Source organism: Nanorana parkeri, unplaced genomic scaffold (assembly GCF_000935625.1).
Source record: "Nanorana parkeri isolate BGI_ZX_2015 unplaced genomic scaffold, ASM93562v1 scaffold85, whole genome shotgun sequence".
In the NCBI taxonomy this organism is placed as follows: Eukaryota; Metazoa; Chordata; class Amphibia; order Anura; family Dicroglossidae; genus Nanorana; species Nanorana parkeri.
The window spans coordinates 746723-769836 of record NW_017306353.1 but is presented as its reverse complement, the minus strand read 5'-3'; the positions used below and the strand labels follow the sequence as shown (position 1 = coordinate 769836).

The following is a 23114-nucleotide window of genomic DNA, read 5'->3' as shown; positions in this document are numbered from 1 at the left end:
GCCTATGGTGGGCTCTGCAGGATCACTCTCAGATGGGCTGTTTGGGATCTCAGGAGGGCTCTGCAAGGGGCATAAGTAGAAATCACAGGGCCCCATACAAAATTTTGGTATATTATATAATTCTCTCTCTTTGCATTTTTTTATTTCTGGAAAGTTCCCCCTATAAGTTAAAGTGTGAAGTCAGTCTCACCCTCCCAGTAGACACTAGTGACCAGAAAAAAGCAAGTGAAGTCAAACATGTCTTATGGTGGCTCCATTATTTTTCTGCTTCCATTTCTTTCCCTCCAGTCCGCCTGCTGTTCAGTCCCCAGCTCTCAGCATTGCCGAAATTTCAATTTGTATTTTGTCCATCAGGGAATTTTATCAAGCAGTGTTTGTACAAAACAGGGATTGATGAGAAGTGATGTACGGGTGGGCCAGTGTGATGATCATGGGAAACGTCCAATAGAAGACCCTCCATCATCCTATAATGAACAGCTGCATTTCATGTCGCTGTACCTTCAGGCTACATATCAAAAATGAGTCATGGCCATTGAAAAACTGACTAACTGCCAAACCTACAGGGGGCTTTTAACTGGCTGCACTTACAGGAGTGCTGAGGAATGGCATTTCTCACATTAAAGATCGCCTGTAGGCAACAGCATAGTTGCACTATAAATATACCTGAGTTAACAAAAGGTAAGCAAAGCCCTGCCTCTACCAAGATGGCCACATACTTTACAGCAGTGCTCCCCAACCTTAAAAATTAAATGAAGGAAAATGACAAATGACTAGTCACCAGTATTGCATGTGGTCTTGCTGCAGCTGTTTTTCCTAAATACTGATTTATCAGGCTTAGCCGTGCAAAGTATGTGGCCATATTGGTAGGGGCGCAGGGCTTTGCTTCCTCATGTCGAAAGCCTCCAGCAAGGAGAACAGTGAGCAACACAGTACTGACATAACAAAGTCTCACTTCGAATCTCCATACACTAGCAGTCAGAGGCAGGAGTGCCTTAGATCTTACACTGCAGATATACAGCTATGAGGATGTAGACACAGGAGTGCCTAGGCTTCCTCATTCCTGGAAGTACAATGCTATTTTTCCAGGGAAATTACACATTTTAGGGTACTGCTTAGGCACAAATAACATTTCTAGATGTCCCCTATAACAATGCAAATCTTCACTTTTCCCTAAAATTTGGTTTTAACCCCCCAAGACAGGCATTTCTTAAAACTGAGCTTGCAGTAGGCAAAGGTCACATTTGCAAATGGGACTCGATCCAGGAAAATTTGTATGTATTGTGTGGCAATCACACTGTAGAATTAGGTGTTATGATCACCCAGGACTCTCAGTCAGAGGGGCTGAGAGGTGTCAGGAAGCAAGGCATTGTCTGGATTATGCTTGGGATCCTTGCACTGGGAGGTTTCAAAGTGATTCAGGACGGAAGAAAGATCCAGTGCTGGGTCCAGGGTTTAGCAGTGACCAACACCCAATTATTGCACAGGTGTGCACAGCCCTTAAAGGAGAACTATGAGGCGAGTGATTTTCACTTAGCCTCATAATCTGAGCCGACCTGTGACAATGAGACTGTCACAGGTCGGCTCAGTAGATCGGGAAGTGAGCGAACACATACCGGCGTTCACTTACTTCTCAATCCTGTCACGGCAGAGAGCCCTGACAGGGGAGGGGCTGGATTCCGATCCTCCAGCGCTGACTGGCGGAACGGATGGGGGAGGGGGCGGGCACAGCTGGCTTTGCCTCTAGATAGGCAGAGCCAGCTGTCACTCACGCAGCTGGGCGGATCCAGACATAATCGTCGGGATCCGTTCCGGTTGCGGTGTCCCAGTATTCCGCGAGCTGTAGCTCGCGGTATACTGAGCTTAGGGTGACGGGAGGACGCTAGTTTGTGCCCTCCCGTTACCCTTAGGAGAACTATGAGGAAAAGCCCTAACCCCATAGTTCTTCTTTAAGGAAAGGATGCCGGCTAGGGGAATTAGCTCCTGCTGGGAAAGAAAGAGGAACAGACAGTGTTCAGGAGTCAGGAGGACTCCCCCAGAAGTCAGAGAGGAGTCAGGAGAGCTCCTGCTGGGAATTAGGAACAGACGGCGTTCAGGAGTCAGGAGGACTCCCCCAGAAGTTGAAGTGGAGTTAGGTGGTGTGTGTGCCGGAGGCACAAAAAGACAGCCAGGGAGACTGGGGGGAAATGGTGAGGCTAGGAGTGTGGGGAGCCTGAGGGGCCGCTGTGACGGACCTCGGTACTCAGGATGAGTATGTCCGCCGCTGTCTTCTTCCTTGCTGAGGAGATATCGCAACCCGCTGATCTGTAGCTCTCAGTTTCCCCAGTCACTAGTCGAGGCTCGAGTGTAGGTGAAACAAACTCTGATTTATTGAGCAACTGCACACACTTTTATACAGCAAGTGATGAGATCAGAATATATTCCCATCACATCCACCTTCCCATCCCAGACAATTGGTCTGCTCAACACCACAGGGCTTCCCCTGCTAACGAGCTCCAGACAGCCATAGCAGGAGCCTGGCCAGAATGTCATTGTTCTGAGCTTCCTCAGAGAACAATGGGAGATAACGAGGGATGGTGCTGATAGTCTTTCCATAACCAGGTTACTCAGTATAACGCACTCAAACATAACTCAACACCAATACACATTTAACTCCTAAAACTGATCACCATGTCGTCACAGCCGCCAGGACAGGTGCAGGACAACACTTCAAAGAGGACCAGTGGGTCAGAAGTGGTAATGTTTAAAGTGGAAGCCAGGAGGCTACACTTCTACACTTATATACTGTTATGTTGCAAGGAGTACATGGATTTTGTACTGAACAACCTCTGCGAGGGTATCCAAGATGGGTGTGTGGACTTTCATTTCAAAATAAGTGGGCTACCAGGCCCTTAAACAGAAGGTATTTTGAGTGGACTGCATCCTTACACCACTCACTATATTTGCTAATATCACCAAACATCACAATATACAGTAAACATGATAGGCACATTGAAATGAGGACCTTCTTTTTTAACTTTACTACATGTTAAATCTTTCCAGGTTTTTTTTTTTTTTTTTAAAAAGACAACAATAAAAATAAGAGAATTGCCTGGCAAGATTACCAAGGTCTGAAGCCATGTTTTGGCTTGTGTCGACGGCATGAGTTTGACGCCAGATGCTTCTAAGATCATCCAGAAATTATTGACAGGTGCATTTGATCTCCGAAAAGCAGGTTTTGCATTACCATAGACTTGTATAGGAATGCAAACCCCACTTGAGGAAAACAAAATCCTATCAAAAAAGGCTCTAAAGGTGCCCATACACTGTACGATTATCGTACGAGAATCGCTGGAAATGACACGATCGTACGATAATCGCAAAGTGTATGGAAGGCATGCGACCGTTTCTACTGTACGATCGCACGTCTCCCGTCGAACAAGCAGGGAGTGGCGTGCCTGTTCGACAACTGCCGAACGGGCCGGTGTGCGCACACTGCCCGTTCAGCATTGCAGTCATCGGATGATCGCAAGTACGATCTGCCTGTCCAAGATGGGCAAATCGTACGTTTTTGAAATTACTTTACAACCCTCGCAAGTCTTGCGAGGGTTGTACAGTGTATGGCCACCTTAAGAGTGACAGCGTTTGATAGGACCTAAGTTGTGACTCCCAGTAGCCCACATGGACCTCAGGACTGTTGCATTCTATTCTTGGGCATGTACAGGCTTATCCAAATGAACCCGTCCCTTCCGAGCAGTTCACCAGCAGAGACTTCTTTTGTTCATGAGTGATGGCATTCTCACATGTGCAGTGTAATGACATCATTGTTTAACAATTTCATGGCCCTCAATAGATCAAATCCCACCCTGTCAGCTCCAGGGATCTGACCCATCATTTACTGGCAGGAAGGCCAGGAATTAAAAAACAATATAATGGAACTATGGATAAAACGATGTTCCCTTATTCTTTAATCCTTTCTACATCTTTCCTATTCAGCGATTATCTTGGATCAAAGTCATTACACATTAATTTAATTTTGCCCAAAGCCAAGCAAGATTCTTTCCTGACTCTCACCAGTAATGGGAAATAGCTGAGCCAGCAGATGGAAATAGACGAGGCAATGGAGAGGTTAATAGCGGCACCCAGTGACAGAGCAGAGAAAGTGTAGCCATTTATTTGCTCTAGAATCTAGATAAACTGCCTGAAGGAAGCACTTGTGATGCTTATTCCCACTGTAAATTATTAATTGCTGGCAGTTCATATTACCTCGCCGTGCATTATCCATCATGTTGAGCATTCTGGGCTCCACTGCTGTCTTCTACACTTTGTGTTCTAGCTCTGTATATTGATACACAGAGCTTCAACTCCCAATGGATTTGTCCTTGAAGATGTATTAGTGCACAGACTGAAATTATATGGAAAATGTCTGTACAAGCTCCATTCCACCCTCCCTTATTGTTTTCCTCTCTTTCTCTGATGCTTAGCCTTTCTTTTAAAATGTTGCCACTATAAACCCATCAAGGTCTTTTGGGTACCCATAGACATTAGATGACAGTGGTCTGATCTGTCTATTTATGGGCCAAATCAAGCAACATACCCTGCCATTTGGCCTCTGTTGAGGGACATGAACAATTGTTCAAGTTAGAAAGCCTTTCACTATCACTGTTGTTCCTTCCTTATAAGATGGCGTATTTTTGAAGGTTCTCCCCTCTTTTCTTGGATCATGATGGGACTAATATTCATCCTATCCAAGCACATCCTATTTGATTGGCTTGCCTAAATTTATTAAAGGAGTGCAAACAGAAAGTACCCAAAGTGTTTATGTGTAATGGTCAGTCCATCCAAACCTAATATTTCAGTTGTTGGTGATGTATTAAGTATTTGTTTTATATGTAAAGAAAGAGAACCGGGGAAAAAAGAAGGGAAGGTTCAGGCACAAAATATTCAATTATTTAAGTTACTTAATTGGAATGTGGGTCCCCTACGAGATAATTACATAAACAAGAATGATTCCCCATATTAGGGGATCCCACCATTCCTACAAACAAAGATATGGATAACACCGATAATGTAAATGCAATATATATTTATTGAGTTTAGAAAAAGCTAAAAATGATTATCCTCTAAGATACTACATTCTAGGCATAACATCAACTGACAAAACATGTAAACATTCAAATGACTGCATCCACGTATTGATATATAAAGTGGGTATTTAGAATGTAGTATCTTAGAGGATAATCATTTTTAGCTTTTTCTAAACTCAATAAATATATATTGCATTTACATTATCGGTGTTATCCATATCATTGTTTGTAGGAATGGTGGGATCCCCTAATAGGGGAATCATTCTTGTTTATATATTTGTTTTATATCCTTGTGAATGCAATGAGAGAAGCTAGAATTAGAAAAAGTGGATGGGCATGCCGAAAATTTCCAGATGAACAGGAACATAATCAGGAATTACAGCAGGCACAGCTGGAGGGTTCAGGATGTGTAAGAAGGATGTGTAAGGTCCCAGCTCAGCCATTTGGGCTATCTTGATAACTAAATTATCACTTTTGATGGACTGACCCGTCTAGGGTTACACAGGTGATTTTTTTCAATCTCCTGGTGTAAAAATCACTTTTTGTGTGACTTCTGGAGATTGTTGAGCAATTGTTAGGACATTGGTATTGTGAGATAATTCTGTACTTGGATGGGAAAAAGCACCCATAATTATTTTAATCGAGAAACTGTTGCGTGATCAACATCCTAATCCATTTAAGTCTATGAAGAAGAAGAGAAGAACTCGATTGTCTGCCCCCCTCACTGGAGCACCCCTACATACATTGTTTCCAGGTGTCTTTGGTTCATTGACATCACAGGTCTTCTACATCCTCTTCTTTCTTCAGTGTAATGGCATGGTGTTGTACTCCCCTGGGAGGAGGGGCAGACCCTTGACGTTTTAAGGTTACAGAATGTTGGGACAAGGAATGTCAGAGCACTACCGAATCTAAGATTCTGGACAGAGCCAGAGAAGAGGTGAGTATTGCAGCTCAAGCTGTTTTTTTTATGTTTTTAAAGTTGTTAAGGAAAACATTTTTAGGTTTTTGCCAAAGCTGCAAAATGTTTTTAGACAAAAAATTGGACTGAGAAACTATAAAGCATATCTGTACCAATATGCAGACATGTTTGTAGCCAGTGGTGTGATTAGAGTCCAATGTGCTGTGTTGCACTCCCGGATGTGTAATGTGCATTCCGCCATTTGTAGGACTCCCTCCTGTTCTGACTCAGTTTCTAGACACTGACGTGTGATTTTTAACTCATTCTGGACTTATTAAATCAGAACTTTCTGCAGGTGCATGAGAAAGACTAGATTTCTTTAGATCTTTAATATGGCCCTTGTGCTACAACGGAATTGATTACATTAGGCCTCCAAGCCCATCTCATATCATCCCATGATAGCACTTAAAATTAACTATAAAAAAAAGTTAAGAACAACTATACTCACATTTCTTCCACCGACGGTGCCTATGCAAAGTGATGTCACAATACTTCCGGTGAGATCCTGGGAAAGCAAGGATCTCAAATCTCATGAGAATGCACCCCGGCACTACGTATGTGAGTATAGGTCTGCTTTAAAATGAACTTGTCAGTGTCTTAAAAGTGTCTCAGGTAAGAAAATTGTTGAAGTTCCAGGAACTTGTGCCAGCAAGATCCACTATGAACTGCAGACCACTTTCCCACTCCTTGCTTGCCTCAAGCTGTACAAAGGGTGTGCAGTTTTCCCCAGTTTCAGGCTAAGGCTCTTCTCTGCCATTGAAGAGTCCAAGGCCATGGTTTCTAGTAGACACTCAGGTTCTGGAATTGGACTGATAAATGACAGGGAGCAGGTTTCAGCAGAAGAAGAAGGTTAGTTCGGATTTGGACAGAAGTTGAGGTCCTGTGTATTACCTAGGCCTAGGGTCCTGGCTCTTCACCAGGACAAAAAACATGATTTAAAGAATAACACAGGTATTGGCAGGCACTACAAGATGCCTGAACCTTAGCAATAATTTTAACAGAAGCACTAACATGTAATTAAAGAGACGCTGTCACCAAATTGCAACATATTGCAGGAAAAAGAACAAATATCAAGTATTTTAAATGCATAATTGCAGTGTTTGTACTTTCTATAAACATGTTTTATTGACTTGCAATGTGCCTCTGAACTTGCTAGCTACTTTGACTACTGCAACTTTCCCTAGCACAGCCTCCTCCCTCCTTGCATGTCATCGCCCTCTCCTCTACTGAGAGTGTCTGATTACTGTCTGTGCTGACCCAGGTCCTCTGCCCCTCCCCTCACTTCCCAACATAACCTTTAATGTATCAACTGGGGAGGATTGAAGGAGAATACTACAGAGTGTCTCTTGAGTCTCCTGTGGCTGCTGACATCACATCCAATATAGCAATGCCCTGTAGCAGTCATGGGGCTTTTGCATGTCTGCACAAGAGAAGCCTTTACAGGTAAGTAACATATATACATTTTGTTAAATACACACACCCATCAGCCATATCATTATGACCACTGAGAGGTGAAGTGAATAACATTGATCATCTTGTTACAATAGTACCAAAAAAAGGGTCTTAACACACGTATGTGTATGGGGCTGCGTAGCTGCAGACCAGTCATGGTGCCCTTGCTGACCTGTGTCAACTGCCAAAAGCACCTACAATGGGCACATGAGCATCAGAACTGGACCACGGGGCAATGGATGAAGGTGGCCTGGCCTAATAAATTATGTTTTCTTTTACATAATGTGGATGGCTGGGTTCGTGTGTGTTGCTTACCTGGGGAAGAGATGGCACCAGGATGCACTATGGGAAGAAGGCAAGCCAGCAGAGGCAGTGTGATGCTTTGGGGCAATGTTCTGCTGGCAAACCTTGGGTCCTGCCATTCATGTGGATGTTACTTTGACACGTACCACCTACCTAAACATTGCTGCTGACCAAGTACACCCCTTCATGGAAATGGTATTCCCTGATGGCAGTGGCCCCTTTCAGCAGGATACTACTCCCTACCACACTGCACAAATGGTTCAAGAATGGTTTAAGGAACACAACAAGTTTGAGGTGTTGACTTTCCCCAGATCTTAATCCAATCAAGCATCTGTGGGATGTACTTGAAAAACAAGTCCAATCCATGGAGGCCTCACCTCAAAACTTACAGGATCTTCTCCTGACAGCTTGGTGCCAGATACCACAGTGTACCTTGAGAGGTTTACTGGAGTCCATGCCTCCTTGGGTCAGGGCTGTTTTCACAGCAAAAGGGGGACCTACTCAATATTAGGCGGGTGGTCATAATGTTATGGCTAATCAGTGTATATTGTAATAGGAAGATTTTTGTTGAAAATATTGGTTTGGGGACATGGTCAGTGCAATACTGAGGTGAATCCAGTCCAGCTGGCACAAATGTATTTTATCTTCTACATAGTTTCCTATTCCCAAATACCCTTAGGGAATTGCTGAAGTATTAGTTGGTCCTAAAACACATACTTTATATATAGTAATATTTTTTCTCTCTGTTTTTGTTTGATTAAAAATGCACATTATCCTTTGCGGCTGCCCCAGCACTGATCTGTACTAGCTGATAGGTATCTGCAAATGCGAGGAACATTATCCTGCATTATGAGGGTCAGGACTAACCGTATTATTAAAAAAACAATCTATTTCACTGACAACCCCTTCACTAAAAAGTATTTGTGCTGTTAGTTTTTATTATTAACATTGTATTGTATTCATGAACGTTTTATAGAGTCTCACATATATTTTTTATTGCCTGATTATTTGAAGAGGAACTCTGTGGTTTTGAGACTCTACAGAGTCTGTCTCTGAGAGTGGTAAATAATTCTGGTCCTGGCAATGAAAGTGCTGTGGAAGGTTTTATGTCTTTGATATATTTTATTGTGTTGCTGTGTGTACATTTCAGGCAGCTTCTCTTGCGCTCACGAGTGGTTTGTCTCCGAAGAGGTGCAGGCGGCTTTTTCTTCAGTTACAATAATTGGGTAAATGACTCTAGCTGGTCTTTATTGGGGGGAATGAGAGTCTACTGAGATTCAGGAGGTAAAGGAAAACCTTTTCAGACTCTGCCAAAGCTAAGAAATTATTTTCTTTAGGTGGGTAAGGTGGAACATCTCCCATACCTTCCTTCCAATAATTAATAATAATTAAATCTGCCTAATCTGGGGACATTTAAGCCATACCCTTGATCTATTTGACCATACAGTTCCATCGATTTTGCTGGGTACCAAGACTTTTTATTAAAAAAGACAAAAGGGAGATATATGATCACTTAGCAGGACTAGCCCAGTTCTGACCATAAAATAATGGAGTGTTTAGGTCCCTGACTGTCCAGCCACAATAGAGACATTTGGCTTTGCAAACATGGCATATGGTATTTGAGTGTGGAGCTGTGCGGCATTGTTAAAGTGAAAAAATAAGGCTATGAAACGTGAATTTTTGAGTACAGAGGTTTAGTTCCTCTGTATCCAGCTTTGCATAAGTCTGCATAGCCTCATGCTATCTACCTGCCTCCTTCACTGGTATTGGCATTGCTTTGGGTTTTGGCCCCAAAGCCACTGCAACACCCAGATTGCCGTTTTAAGGACCTGCCATGCCTCAGGACTGCAGCCTTGTGTCCAGCAGTGTCCTATTGACCTGACTCAATGAGTCCTATTGACCTGACCCAATGGCACCCAATGCACTAATGGACTTTACCAATGGCTCCATTGGTCAGGCAAGTTGGACTTTATGATTTTAGGAAAGTTATTCTCATAGGTATTTTCTTTAAAATTGGGCTATTTTGTATGTGGAATGAATGTGTTACCTCCTTCAAATTCTTCACACTTCTAACTCTACCAGTCAAATGGTTTATTTGTAGATCCAAAGAGGGGGGACCAGATGAGAGGTTTTTTCATTAGGGGTTTTCTGTATACAGTCTCTGGTTTCCCACAGAGGCCAACATCTAATACATTTGGCAATTGCATGCAGTCTTTTTCATCACTTATGTGCTAATAAAGCTGAAGATATTCTGCACTATTTAATTGATTCTTAAGAATCTCGGCATAACACCCTTCCTTTATTTTACAACCGGCTAAATTCATATTGACATTACAGTCATTGTCTGCCACTACTACCTTTTTCTCGATGCGTGTCGACACAAATGTTTACCTTTTCAGCCATTGTGTATTTGTATAGCTGGCTCTGATAAAGAGAGATAGCCAGAGAACACAAATGTTATGAAAGGTAGACTTCTTTTAAACAACAACTACATTTACACTGTCACTAGAGTGACAGTGAAGCACGTGCTAACTTTTGTAAGAAAGTGACTGCTTTCATGTCCATTTTGTTTTCTTTGATATGCTCCAGCTCAAGGATCCAATCTGTTTTAGGTTTATGGCTTATGCTTTGTTTGGTTGACCTGCTAATGGAGTCACTCTGTTATTGAAGTCACTGTTTGTCCTTTTCCTGGCTATTCTGCAAGAAGGCAGCTTCTTCAGTGAAAGAAGTCTAGGGTGTTTTTTGAACAAGTCAAAGCTGAGGGTAGAATTTGAAATTTAACACATACATATATTGGGGCAATACATATAACTTATACATTGGTTTGTTTAACAGACCTTTTAATAACATTTTCATTGACAGGGATAGAGGAATGACAAAAGCCTGGAAGAGAGGTGATCCATAAGTAGCGCATACCCCTAGTTTGGGGTGAAAGTATGTGAGCCATGTCAAAGCTGAACAGATGTGAACCATATTAAAAGCACAGCCTCCCAGCATGCAGATGACATTAATCAAAGATATATAGTTTGTGGTGTGTTAGGCAGCAGGCTTAAAATTAGCTGACTATTGGAGAATTAAGTTCTAATTGGTTGTAATCAACACTTCTTTTACCAACACTTATTTTGAAAACATTACATCATTTTCCAGTAGACTTAAGTTCTTCTCTAAAGTAAACCTATTAGTATGATAATGGTACTAAGATGGCCCCAAGTCCAAAATGGGAGGAACCTACCTAATATCTTCTGTATAGTTTGACACTTTCTAACAAGTCAAGAGCTGGACTGCCACCCATTAACCAGGATGGCCAGGTCATGATATCAATAATGTTGCTGGCAGGATATTCAGAAGCAATAGGATCGCTGTTGAACTGCTCTTGTGTTGCCATTCCCAGGCTGGTCAAAAATCTTGCTTGCCAGTGAGGAAACACATGGAAGAAGTGGCATTGTGGCATCTCATTGGTTCAGACCAGGTGGAAGATAAAGGTCCTCTTTGCAATGTTAGGGGTCCTGTGACTGGTGAGCTGCTGCCAGTGGTAGGATCACTAGGGTGCATAACCCAAAGGCCTGAATAGGCCTACAAACCTGAGGTCTATGCTATGTGGTGCCAAAGGTGGACCAGATAAGTATTTTTACTTCATTATTGCATTACTTCTGGTTGAACTTGTCATTTGAGATGATTCTATATACAACTATAAAATATTTTTACTTAATGTTACAGAAATTTATCGAATTTGAAGATGCTCTTGAACAAGAGAAGAAGGACCTCCAGTATCAGGTGGAAAGCTTGGAATTTCAGTCCCGGCAGCAGGAGCTAAAGACCAAAAACTATGCTGACCAAAGTAGGTGCCACTAAGAATTTCTGGGAGATTCCTTTCACTGAACAGCCTAACCACTCTTTCATAAAGTTTACCTGGCATTGGTTAAAACTGAAAAACTTTATGTAAGTCAAATGTACAAACATGTCTTATAAACACACTATGAACATCTCTATCATTACTTGGGCTATAATGTACCCAGTGTTTGCTTACAACAACTTATTTTTTTTAAACACATTTTAATGGTTTGTAATCCATTTTATTTGAATTGTTTTAAAGAAGTATATATTACAGGGTACACCCACAACACGGATGTCACAGAGCATTAGAAGAGAGAGAACTACTTGCTTGCAGACTGTCTCTCTTTTATTGAAAGTTACGGAAATACGGAAGAAGGGAGAGATTGGGAAGTCACGTCTCTGGCTCATTCAGCTGTGGGTGTAATCAAAGCTTGAGCTACTGAGCTTTGTACATATACCTTTTTTTTAAGTAAAATAGTCACGTGAGTGTAGAAGTGTTAAATTTCTGTCAGGTTTATATTTTGCCAATTTCTTCTAGAAGATGGCATGCTCCAAGCAAGAGCATGAGCTTTCTAGCCCTCAGAAATGCTGTGCTGGAAAAGAGCAGGGGAGGTCAGATTACACACCGCTGAATGACTCAGATGAGGGATTTGCCTCCTCTCTGCTTGCAGATACCATCTGGATTAGTGCCTTTTGCATTTATAAAGCCCGTCATGGTTAGTTTGTGTCCTCCCGTTACCCCAAGGAGAACTATGGGGAAAAGCCCGAACCCCATAGTTCTCCTTTAAGCATCATACGGTACATACTACTTGTACTAAATTTTTTATGTAAAATACATATTTTGTTCATATTATAAGAATGACTGCAAATTTAAAAAGCTAAATAATGTTGATAACAACTGTATTATACTGTATATTTATATTATACTTTAGTTATTCCATTTGTGCTAATATGGAATGGGTTCTAAATCATAATACTGTATATTGGTATTCATGAGAAATTTTGCTTTCTCTCAGTTTCCAGATTAGAAGAAAGGGAGTCAGAGATGAAAAAGGAATACAATGCCTTACACCAACGGCACACCGAGGTATGAAAAGTCAAAATATTGTAATTCAAGACAGAGAGGGTTAATGCAAGGCCATTTCAGACACAGATAGGCCTAGGGCAAAATATTTATGGGTGGGTCCCCTTACCCCCCACAACATTTTCCTACCTAAAAAATACAAAGCAGAATCCTTAATAATTTGAGTATGCACAGTGTACATTTTGGGTGGTTGGGTGGTCAGGAGTATGTTACATACAGTACAGTGTACAAAATAGAGAAGTTTGGAGTATGTAAAGAACAGCACAGCATACAGAGTGGGGAAGTGGAGAGTATGTACCACAACGTGCATTCTGGGGTGGTCAGGGGTGTGTAATGTAGCGCACTGTGTACAATGTGGATAATTATGTAATCTACAGTACAATGTACAAAGTAAAGCAGTGAGTATGTACTGCACAATGTAGAGCATATCAGCACAACAGTCAGATGTATGTAACATATAGTACAGTATACAGAATGGTGCAGCCAGGAGTGTGTAGGGTACAGTACAGTGTATAGAATGGAGTAGTCAGAAGTATGTGATTTACAGTACAATGTAGGAGGTTGAGTGGTCAGAATTATATACCATACAGTTCAGTATAGAAAGGGAAGCAGCAAGGAATATGCAACATACAGCATAGTGTACACATTGGAGTGATACATACTATGTAACATACAGTACAGCGCCCAGAGTGGTACAGTCAGGATTATGTAACATACAGCACATTATATAATGTTTCTCATACAAACATGAGAACGAGAGATGGCTTCCTATTTCTTAAATATTGTGAGTCTTCTGACTCCTCTAAACATCCCCTATACCCTCTTCCCCTCTACAGTTGCCTTGCTGGATTTACCCACAAATGTCCAGTGGTGGATAGAAGCCTAGTTCTGCCTCCCTGTTCTAGCTGACCTGGGAAATCACCTATGGTACTGTTGGTACAGCCCTGCCTAGACCTTTCATAATTACATCCTGGGGTACTCATGCCATAAAACTCTGCTATAAACCTGCAGCTTTGGATTTGTATATGTCATATAGGGTCATATGCATTGTGCATACCTCCATCCATACATAAATGAGCAGAAGATTCCCAATTTTGTTGGAGTAGGGGTATTAAACACAAACATGTTAACAAAGTATATCACTACCTTTCATTCTAAGATAACTTTTGATATAATTTATTTTAAGCAGAACTAGTTTTGGGTTCTTTAGTCTTTTGTTCCCTTAAAATTAGGCTGAGTCATATTTTGTGTCCAACTTTATCAGCCATTTTGTTTTTCCCTTCACAGATGATCCAGACATATATGGAACACATCGAACGATCAAAGCTGCAGCAGGTAGCTGGAAACAGTCAGTCAGAGGGCGGCACAGGCCGAAGGTAAGGGTTGTTCAGCTATTGCTCTTCAGTGAGGTCTTCATGCTAGAGTTCCCAGCTCTGACTCCTCTTATAATAGCACAGGCCTTTTTCATGCTTTCTGTGCACTCTACATTCCTTCTGCCTCCCAGTGTTCAACGATGGGTTCCTGAGCGGCCAGAGGCCATGCCCAAGTGCTATCGCATGGAGATGTGGATGTACTTCTTGAGACTTGTGCAGGTTTTGCTTTTCAAAAAGTTGAAACTTGTACAGGGATTTCCGAGCACTTTGCCAAGGGGAGACGATGGTCATAGTCAGACCTCAGTGACGTAGTTCAGGGAAGAAACACTTTGTTTTCTTTGATATCAATTGACATGGGTTGTTCAAAAATGTATGTTTTGCATATAGTAGGAGCAGTTGCTCTTTTTAAAGTAACTCTGTCATGAGAAGAGTATTGTGAGCTTTACTTGTATGGCATTTAGGGATGCACCGATACTGGTATCGGTATCAGTGACGATACCGAGTATTTGCTCTGATACTTACCCCTGATACTGGAACTTCCGGTGAGAGGGAGATTTCCTCTGACCAGCAGTAACGCAAGGCACAAAAGCAACCATAAATAGAAAAGGACAATGCTCCATAACATCCAGTTCAAAATTCAAAGTTTGCATTCCACAGCCTTTGGAAACACTGCAGTAATGAATCCCTTTAATTACTTATTTTAAAAAAACCACACTATAGTTATTCTATAAGACGAACTGCATATGTGTATCAATGTATGTATACATTGTTGTTGTCTGTATGCACTAACGGCTGTGATTGGCACTGTCATAATGTCTTCACTTATACACAAGCATGTTGCTGGCACCAGTTTCCGTAGCATGGCATACCGTAACATTACATAACATTATACTACCTGTTTTTAAATATACAATATGTCCAATTTGTAGACAAGAAAAAGATATAGAAAGTACATTTGGGGATTTTCTTTAGAAGGAGTGGGGAAGGGTTAGAACTTGTCATATTCCTACTGCTTAGTTCTCAATGGGAATATTTACCCTTACTTCCTGTCTTGATGACAGAAGGTTCAAAAGGACAGGAAGTGATGAAAAATAACTTAATTGGGGACAGAGACAACAACAAATACATTATTTTTAGATGAGTAGTTTGAAACCATTGCCATTTTTTACAGCTATCAGTGTCTTCCTGTTCCAGTGACTCCTCCATAACTTGTTTTTTATCCTCATGTCACAGGGATAAGAGTGTTGAAGAATCTCCCCAGTGGAGTCACAGAAAGCAGTAACAACCTGCCATAGTTTCTAATCCTTTTCCACTCTACTCAAAGCTAAAACATATGTTTTGGCCAGAGCTGGGCCACCTTGTTGAGTAGATAAAATCAGGACTGTCCCACCAAAATGTGGACAGTGGGGAGGTAGGGCAGAGGGGCACAACCTTTGATATAGGCCCCCAATCTATGTCAGGGATCCTAGAATTGGCACATTTGGTGTTCCAGGACCATGTTACAGTAACTGCTGGAAACCATCTTGACAAAGGTTAAACTCCCCTACTAGCTAGCACATGAAACAGCCATGACTGTGGCTCAAATTGTTGTTGTGAGTGCTTGTTGTATTCCATTTTTGGCACACGTATATGCATGAACGAGCATCTAACTGCTGTTTTCTTGTCTTGCTTTTCGTGCTGTGGCCGCTGTGTTTTGGGTGTCTTGTCTGTGAATTGTAATACAGTCACCGCCAGACATGGAGGAAGAGGTAATTGTCACTGCCACTGTATGAATGTAAATAAAAGTTAATTTATGAAGGCCTGATCTCTACTTAGTCTTTCTTTAAAGTGACCCTGTCGCCAAACCATTAATTTAAACCAAAATTGTCTTTCTTTAAAGTGACCCTGTCGCCAAACCATTAATTTAAACCAAAACTTGTTCTGTAGAATCAGGCCCAGGTTGACCGGCTGCTTGGGACTGGCAACTGTATAGCCAACATTGGTGGGTCAGTACTTTTTAGTAATTAACAAAGTAAAGCCATACTATGTGCTTTAAGCCTCTTAATAATAGAAATTTTCCTACGGCACTCCATACTGACAAATCCCTTTTGATCAGTTCCTTGGGTGCTGGAACAACTGGTGGATATCCCCACAACATACACTGAAAGATTTGTTGTCCACACACCAATCTGCTTCAGAATGGTTCCTCTCTAAAGCAGAATTCAATGCAATGTTTCTGGACTAAGCAGGGCCCTTTGGTCAGGCAAATATTCACTGTTTACCTGACAAAGGGATGCTGCGTCTTCCCGAAACATTTCATTGATTTATATTATGCTGCAAGAACATTAATAAAGACGACATTCTGAAGCAGATTGGTGTGTGGATAACTTTTCTTTTAGTGTACCCTTTTAATGCCAACCCATAGTAAGTATTTAATTGTAACTGTAAATTCTGCTTTAGAGAGCAAACTCCAACCAGACATAAATAAAAACCCATCCTGTGGTGCAGTTGTGAATTCATTCAGAAATAAATAAATGTTTTTTAAGTACTGTTAGTATTGTAATCTTGGTTCACTTAAAGTTTATGACGGATAGAATGGGGGAGGGATTAAACCCCTCTCAGGTTTTACTGCTCTATGGAGGTCTGTTAGAGAGGTTTCCCCTCACTTCTTATTTTGCCAACAACATTTTACCAGGTGGGAAGTGAGAGGAACGCTCCAACAGTAACACAGACAGAAATAAAAATGCTTTTATGAGTAGAGTATGGAAAGGCTAGAACCCCTGTCGTATCTAGAGCCCCTGGATATCAGTAAACGACAAGGGCTCTAATTCTTAAGCACTCTATTTAAAACTAAAATATGTTTTTTGCCTTGACATACATTTTATTTACAGCCGGGATAGTGCCAGAGCCTTCTAACTGTCCAATAAGAATGTTGTGTGTTTAGCTTGTGCTTGCTGTTGAATGGCGCTCCCCCTGTTGTCTCTTGTGTTCACATCAGTTGTTTTCCCAGTTGTGTTGTTTGTCTGATGAAGGATCAGTATGGTTGCATACTTAAATTTCAGTAGGATTTCACTACCACATTGATTTATTGGCCCTTGTATGCTTTCCTTAAATTTTAGCCAAAATGTTTTTATTTTTCTTTCTATTTATTTTAAAACAATTGGAGATTTTGTATTTTTTTTTATTACCTTGGGAATTGGCCCAGTACTCCCTCCATCTACCCACTGATTATCTAAAATAAGGCTGAAAAGGAACAGGGGGGAGCTAGAGAAAGAACCAAAGTTTGGTCTAATTCAGAAAACCACACAAGAGTGGCGATGATGTGTAAAGTCCAGATACCCATTCAAATTTTAGTTTGAATGTCAGATCAGTTAAAAGATATCTAGTTGGTTTCTAGGTAGAGCTGAGTGTACTTTTGAAAAGTTTGATTAGTTGTGGTTTGAATTTATTTTATTTTTTTATTTGAGTTCCTCTGAAAAGTGGAATTTCCGAACTGGAAGTCCCATTAAAGTCAATAGAAATCCGTACAAGGCTCCAAAAAAAGTGTTACAAACCAGCACATTTTTAAATGGTTTGGGAAGCAACCGGCAGCTCTGCCTAATGATGGAGCCAAAAACAGCCTGAGTCATTTCAATTAAAAATAGGGATATTAAGATAGAAGAGTAGGACTTGGTGCCACTGGCAGTCAAGGTAAGGATACCCAGGCAACAAAAGAAGCAGGTATAAGGCATAAACAGCCTTTGGAGCAGCCTTTGGTCACTTTCTCTTCCCAAATATTTTCGGGAATCTGAACTGCCAAAAATAACACTGAAATTGAGATTCACTTTGAGATATCCAAATTTATGAAAGTTGGCCTGAATTTAACATTCAGATGAAAGTATCTACTCTATTTCTAGGTGTTACTGCACTATGTAGGGCATTGTTGAACGTTGGTATTATTGACAAGCTATATTTTCATGATTAAAAGTCCAGACAACAAACTAACTTGCCTCTAAGTGTAGACTGATACACCGAAAAGCAAGGACAATGCTGGAATTGATTTACTAGTAAATAAGGAAAGTATACGCACCTACGCGTATATCATGTTTATATCCTATCCTGATTATTTATTTCCTTGATTAGTCCCATTTTGAGTTTCACTGGATGGTGTTGTGGTATGGTTTCATGGTCTATTTATATAATTCATTTTTAAGATATGGGATTTTTGGTGTTAGCATTGGTTTTGTTTAAGTTATGGGGGAGTAATTTCTCCTTTTGTTTCTGGGTACTTTGTATTCTGTACCTCTATATTCAATAAGTCTTGCACTCATCATATGTCTATGTCACTCTAGATGTATGTTTCTTGCAATGTCTTTTTGTGTTTCTTATGTAAGACAGAAAAGACTTGGTTTTTGTGTTTACTATTCTTGTACTAAAAAATTGATGTGATTAAAATAGGAAAAGTAAAATATAAGAGACAGAGGTAGACAGTTCTATTATTTCATTGCTTAGGTTTTCATTAAACACTTTTATAGGCCGTTTGTTGATGCTCCCTTTCTTGTTATGTCACTGACTGAAATACTATTTTGTTTTCTCATTTCCCAGCCGAAAGGAGCGCCCAACTTCACTAAATGTCTTTCCACTGGCGGATGGAATGGTACGTGGGCACATGGGGGGCAAGATCACCCCAAGCTCGGACCACTGGCACCTGAGTGACCTCAGCCAGCTAAAGTCCAGCTTCAGCTACAAGGTTGGCTCAGACAGTCATGGGAACCCAGTTCCCGTCATGCGTCTCCATCGCTGAATCCATCTCACTCATCGTGTTTATAATGCTGACCATGTACATGGTACTTCTATTGCCTTCAATCATCCTCAAATCACAAATGATTTCTAGTCTCAAGCAATGGTAATAAGTAGGTTGGGGATCATAAAGGCCATTCTGAGTATCATTAAGATGGTGGTGGTTTTATGATCTTTCAACTTATTTTCTATTATATGGTTGATGGAAACTAGGTGTTTAAATGCTATCCCAAGAACCACCAAATTACTATAAAGCTGAATAACATATGGCCAGCATAAACGTGTTTTCCATATCTGGAAACACTGGCTGGTCCACATCTCCCTGTGGGTCTAATGGAGTGGTGGGGTAGCAAAAAGAAGGTGATCATAAATAGTTGGGTCAAGCAAATGAATGTTATTTGGATATGTGTGGACACAGCACGGGTTTACTTTAAAGGCTGTACCATCGGCTTAGGGATATTGGTGGTGGCAATGGTATTTAAAGTGATACCTGTGGAAAAACAGTTAAAAAATATTGTAGATGCCCTATGAATTCACTGTAAAAGCCATCTCCTGAGCCATAATGATCACCTATATCCTCATTACGCTGTTTGCACTTTCATCCTTTTCACTATGTGGCTGTTCATTACCTATTAATTATGGATTTCATGCCTACATAGTGTAGATCATAAGGGAAATGCCCTAGTTGTTATATTAGCTGTCAGTGGAGAAAGCTGTTTTCTGATAGGAACCATTATTCATAAGAATTTTAAAATGGCTCTTTTCAGTGTAGATCCAGTATAGTACTGGGGAGTGACATCTAAGAATGGCGTTGCTTTGAAGCTCCTGGCCCTTACATTTTGGCTGCTTATCCCTAATAGTACAGTGCTAAAGTCTACAATGCCTCATTATGTACTTTCAGCTCCACTAAACATACATTTTTAGAGCCTTAATGTCCATACAAGTCTATGGGAATGCAAAACCTGCTTGAGGCAAGTCAAGTGCAGGTCAGAAGGAGATTAAATGCAGATCAGAAGGAGGTTAACTGCAGATCAGAAGGAGGTCAATTGCAGGTCAGATGCACCTATCAATTAATTATCTCAGACGGACCTCAAACTGATGCCATCGACACAAGCCCAAAGCCCGTCAACACAGGCCCTTATACTTTTGGATAAAGGAATGGGAAGGAGAAATCTGCTGCATATCATAGCTTAGATCATTAGATTTTATCATTGAACCTATGGCTCAGCTACATCTTGGCGCAGCACTCTTAGGATGGTGTGAGCCAATAAGCTAAGTTAGGAGTTGGTCTAGAGTTAGGGAGGAGGTTAGACTGAACTGGTTAAGTTATTAGACTTGCAGACTGGGGTTAGTGGGTTTGTGTAAAGCAAGCTTACCTAAACTCACCAAATAAGCACCCCTCACCTGACTTCCCTTGCTGCTGTACACCCAAAATTGCCTCTAAGATACTTATCAGTTGGCAGGATGGGGCTCACTCTAGGTACAAGAACCGTCCAGGGTTGTGCTGCACCCAGGGGTAGGATGTATATGAAGTATGTGTGTGCTGCTGGTACAAGGACAAAGTTTCAACAGGTAAGTATTTGAGGGATTTAGTGCAGTTTAGCTGGCAGCAGTTAAGGGAGGAGGGAGAGGTAAACTTCTATAGTGGGTCTCAGTCTCCTTTTAATTAGACATATCAGTAAAGATGCAAATTTGCATTAATAAATTACTAATGCCACAATTTACCGCAGCACTATAAAGCAGCTCAACTCAATGGACCATTCCGAGGTTGGAGGACAGCATCTTGGGAAAATTAAAGGAGAACTATGAGGCGAGTGATTTTCACTCATCCTCATAGTTCTAGCCGACCTGTGACAATTAAACTGTCACAGGTCGGCTCAGTAGATCGGGAAGTGAGCGAACACATACCGGCGTTTGCTCACTTCTCGATCCCGTCACTGCAGAGAGCCGTGACAGGCGAGGGACTGGATTCCCCCCTCCCCGATCCTCCAGCGCTGACTGGTGGAACGGACAGGGGAGGGGGCGGGTACAGCTGGCTCTGCCTCTAGATAGGCAGAGCCAGCTGTCACTCATGCAGCTGGGCGGATCCAGACATAATTGTCGGGTTCCGTTTCAGCTGCGGCGTCTCAGTATACCGCGAGCTGTAGCTCGCGGTATACTGAGCTTAGGGTGACAGGAGGACGCTAGTTTGTATCTTCCCGTTACCCTTAGGAGAACTATGGGGGAAAACACTGACCCCATAGTTCTCCTTTAAGGGATCGGTCTGCAGACAGGAGGATCACATTATCTCAAATTCTCTTTCCAAAAGTGATCATTCACTGGGACTGTTGTCACATTATAACTTTATAGAAGGTGAGAGAACTGAACAGTGTGAGACCTAAAGACCACTAGACAGGCAATTGGGTTTACAAGCGGTGTCATTCCTCGGCCATCGTCTCGGTGTAAAGGAATTGCTGACCCGGATGATGCCTGAACAAAGATGATGTTGGCTTTCTTACATATGCATAAACTTTACACAAAAAAACTATATTTCAGGCTAGGTTCCCTTTAAGGGATAGGCTTACATGTTAGGATTAGTGTTTAAGGCTAATTAATTGTTAGATGAGGTGGTTAAGCTTTAAAAGTTAGGTCAAGGGATATTTGTAAGCATTAGATTAAGTGTTAAGGGATAATTTTCAGAGGTGGGTTTAAGATGTGAATAGGCAGGGGTTAGGTTACCAGTTACAATTTGCTGAAGAAATAGGTTTAAGGATTTGGATTAGTTTAAGTTTCTAGGGTTCATTTTAAGAGTTAGGTTAGTGGTATTTAAAGGTTGGTTTAAGAGTTTGGTGTCATGGTTAGATTTAGTTTTAAGGCCTAATTTTTAGTTTTGGGGTAAGGATTATACTCAAAGTGTATGTCAGGGCATAATAGAAATAGGACATATTAAGTACATCTCTACAATAAATGCACATTTCCCCATGCTTTGTCATTTAAGAATACTGCAAGTACAACATAAAATACCTGTTGATCCTGCCAGAAATCCCATGGGCTCCTAAGTTCCTGTATGAGCTGACAACTCTGTCTCTGTTATGTTAAAACCCTAAACAGTGTTATCAGTATTGGGGGTAAGTTAAATGCTAAAGGTCAAAAGGAGGCATAGTAGACATCTAACCCCTGATTTTTATTTCTTTAGTTTTTGGGATTTTGGATGCAAAATTTGATTTGGTTCACTATATATCCATCCGAATTTTCATTTCGGAACTAAGTCACATGACCGTGCCTGTACTGTAACCCCTGTGATAGTTTGGGGAATATAGCACAATGGTAAGCGCTAAGTGACCACTCCTGAAGCCGACTTTAACATAAAAGGACAATCTTTGTTCATCAAAAGGTCAACAGTCCATGAACATCACAAAATAACTCTTTTCTTCAGCATAAACGAAGCATAACAGTTAATTGGACTCTCATTAACACATCATGTTTTGGCCTCACCGACATCTGGCTGTCCCATACACTCCCAGTGTTATAGTCCCAGGACTTTCCCTGGATATACCGTCCTCAGCAGCTTCCCTCAGCTCCAATACTTTTGGTATTCACCCTCGCGGGTCACTGTCCCTCTCTGTCTCCCCGACAGGGAGCTCAGGGTCACCGACCCTCTGGACCTCTCCAGCTTTAGTGGGATGGGATCTCCAGGACTGGAGATCCCATCCCACTATAGTCTGGAAAACCTAGAAGGAATTGAACAGCCAGTTCCTCCTCTCCAAAGGTATTCACATTGTGGAACCTCTCAGCCCCTCTGGCTGAGAGTCCTGGGCGCCAAAGTTGCCATACTACACCGTGGCATTGCCATGCACTGCCACCACCCCAACAGCCAAAAAAAACTAATCTGATTGGCCAGAGAACAGTCACATGTCTGATCCAAATTTTCGTTTAAGGAACATACGGATTCGTTTGCATTCGGACTCGGAAATTCTGAAACATCCGAATGTCCGAGTTTAACACAATTCGTACAAATATTCATTCGGAACTAAACTAAATTTATGTGTCTAAGGCATAGTTTTAAAGCATATCTAAATCCAAAACCAAAAATTTAATATATTGCAGCTTACCAATTCTTAGATATGGTGGCTGCATTAGTTTTCTTTTTTTTCCCCGCTTTTCTTCCTTTATTTTCACCTGGTGATCCTGCCAATAAGTCTTGTTATTTTTCAACTTTTTGGACAGTCCAAGCTATCCAGACAAAGTGGTAAATAGAGGGTTGAGACAAACCCTTTAACACTGATGGGGGGGGGGGGGGGGTGTAACAG

The 23114-nt window shown here is 41.4% G+C and overlaps 1 protein-coding gene across 6 annotated transcripts in view; it reads left to right on the top strand.

Moving 5' to 3' along the window:
• MAPK8IP3 (mitogen-activated protein kinase 8 interacting protein 3) overlaps positions 1-23114 on the top strand; it is a 79567-nt gene that overhangs the window by 9254 nt on the left and 47199 nt on the right. For 2 of the 6 annotated variants that reach the window (XM_018552363.1, XM_018552361.1), the window contains exons 2-6: positions 11494-11614; positions 12627-12697; positions 13982-14070; positions 15792-15815; positions 18631-18682. In XM_018552363.1, coding sequence (XP_018407865.1) covers positions 11494-11614; positions 12627-12697; positions 13982-14070; positions 15792-15815; positions 18631-18682 — 357 coding nt within the window. Of the gene's footprint in view, positions 1-11493; positions 11615-12626; positions 12698-13981; positions 14071-15791; positions 15816-18630; positions 18776-23114 lie in introns of all 6 variants that reach the window. The other 4 variants (XM_018552359.1, XM_018552357.1, XM_018552362.1 and 1 more) reach the window with 3 other exon arrangements.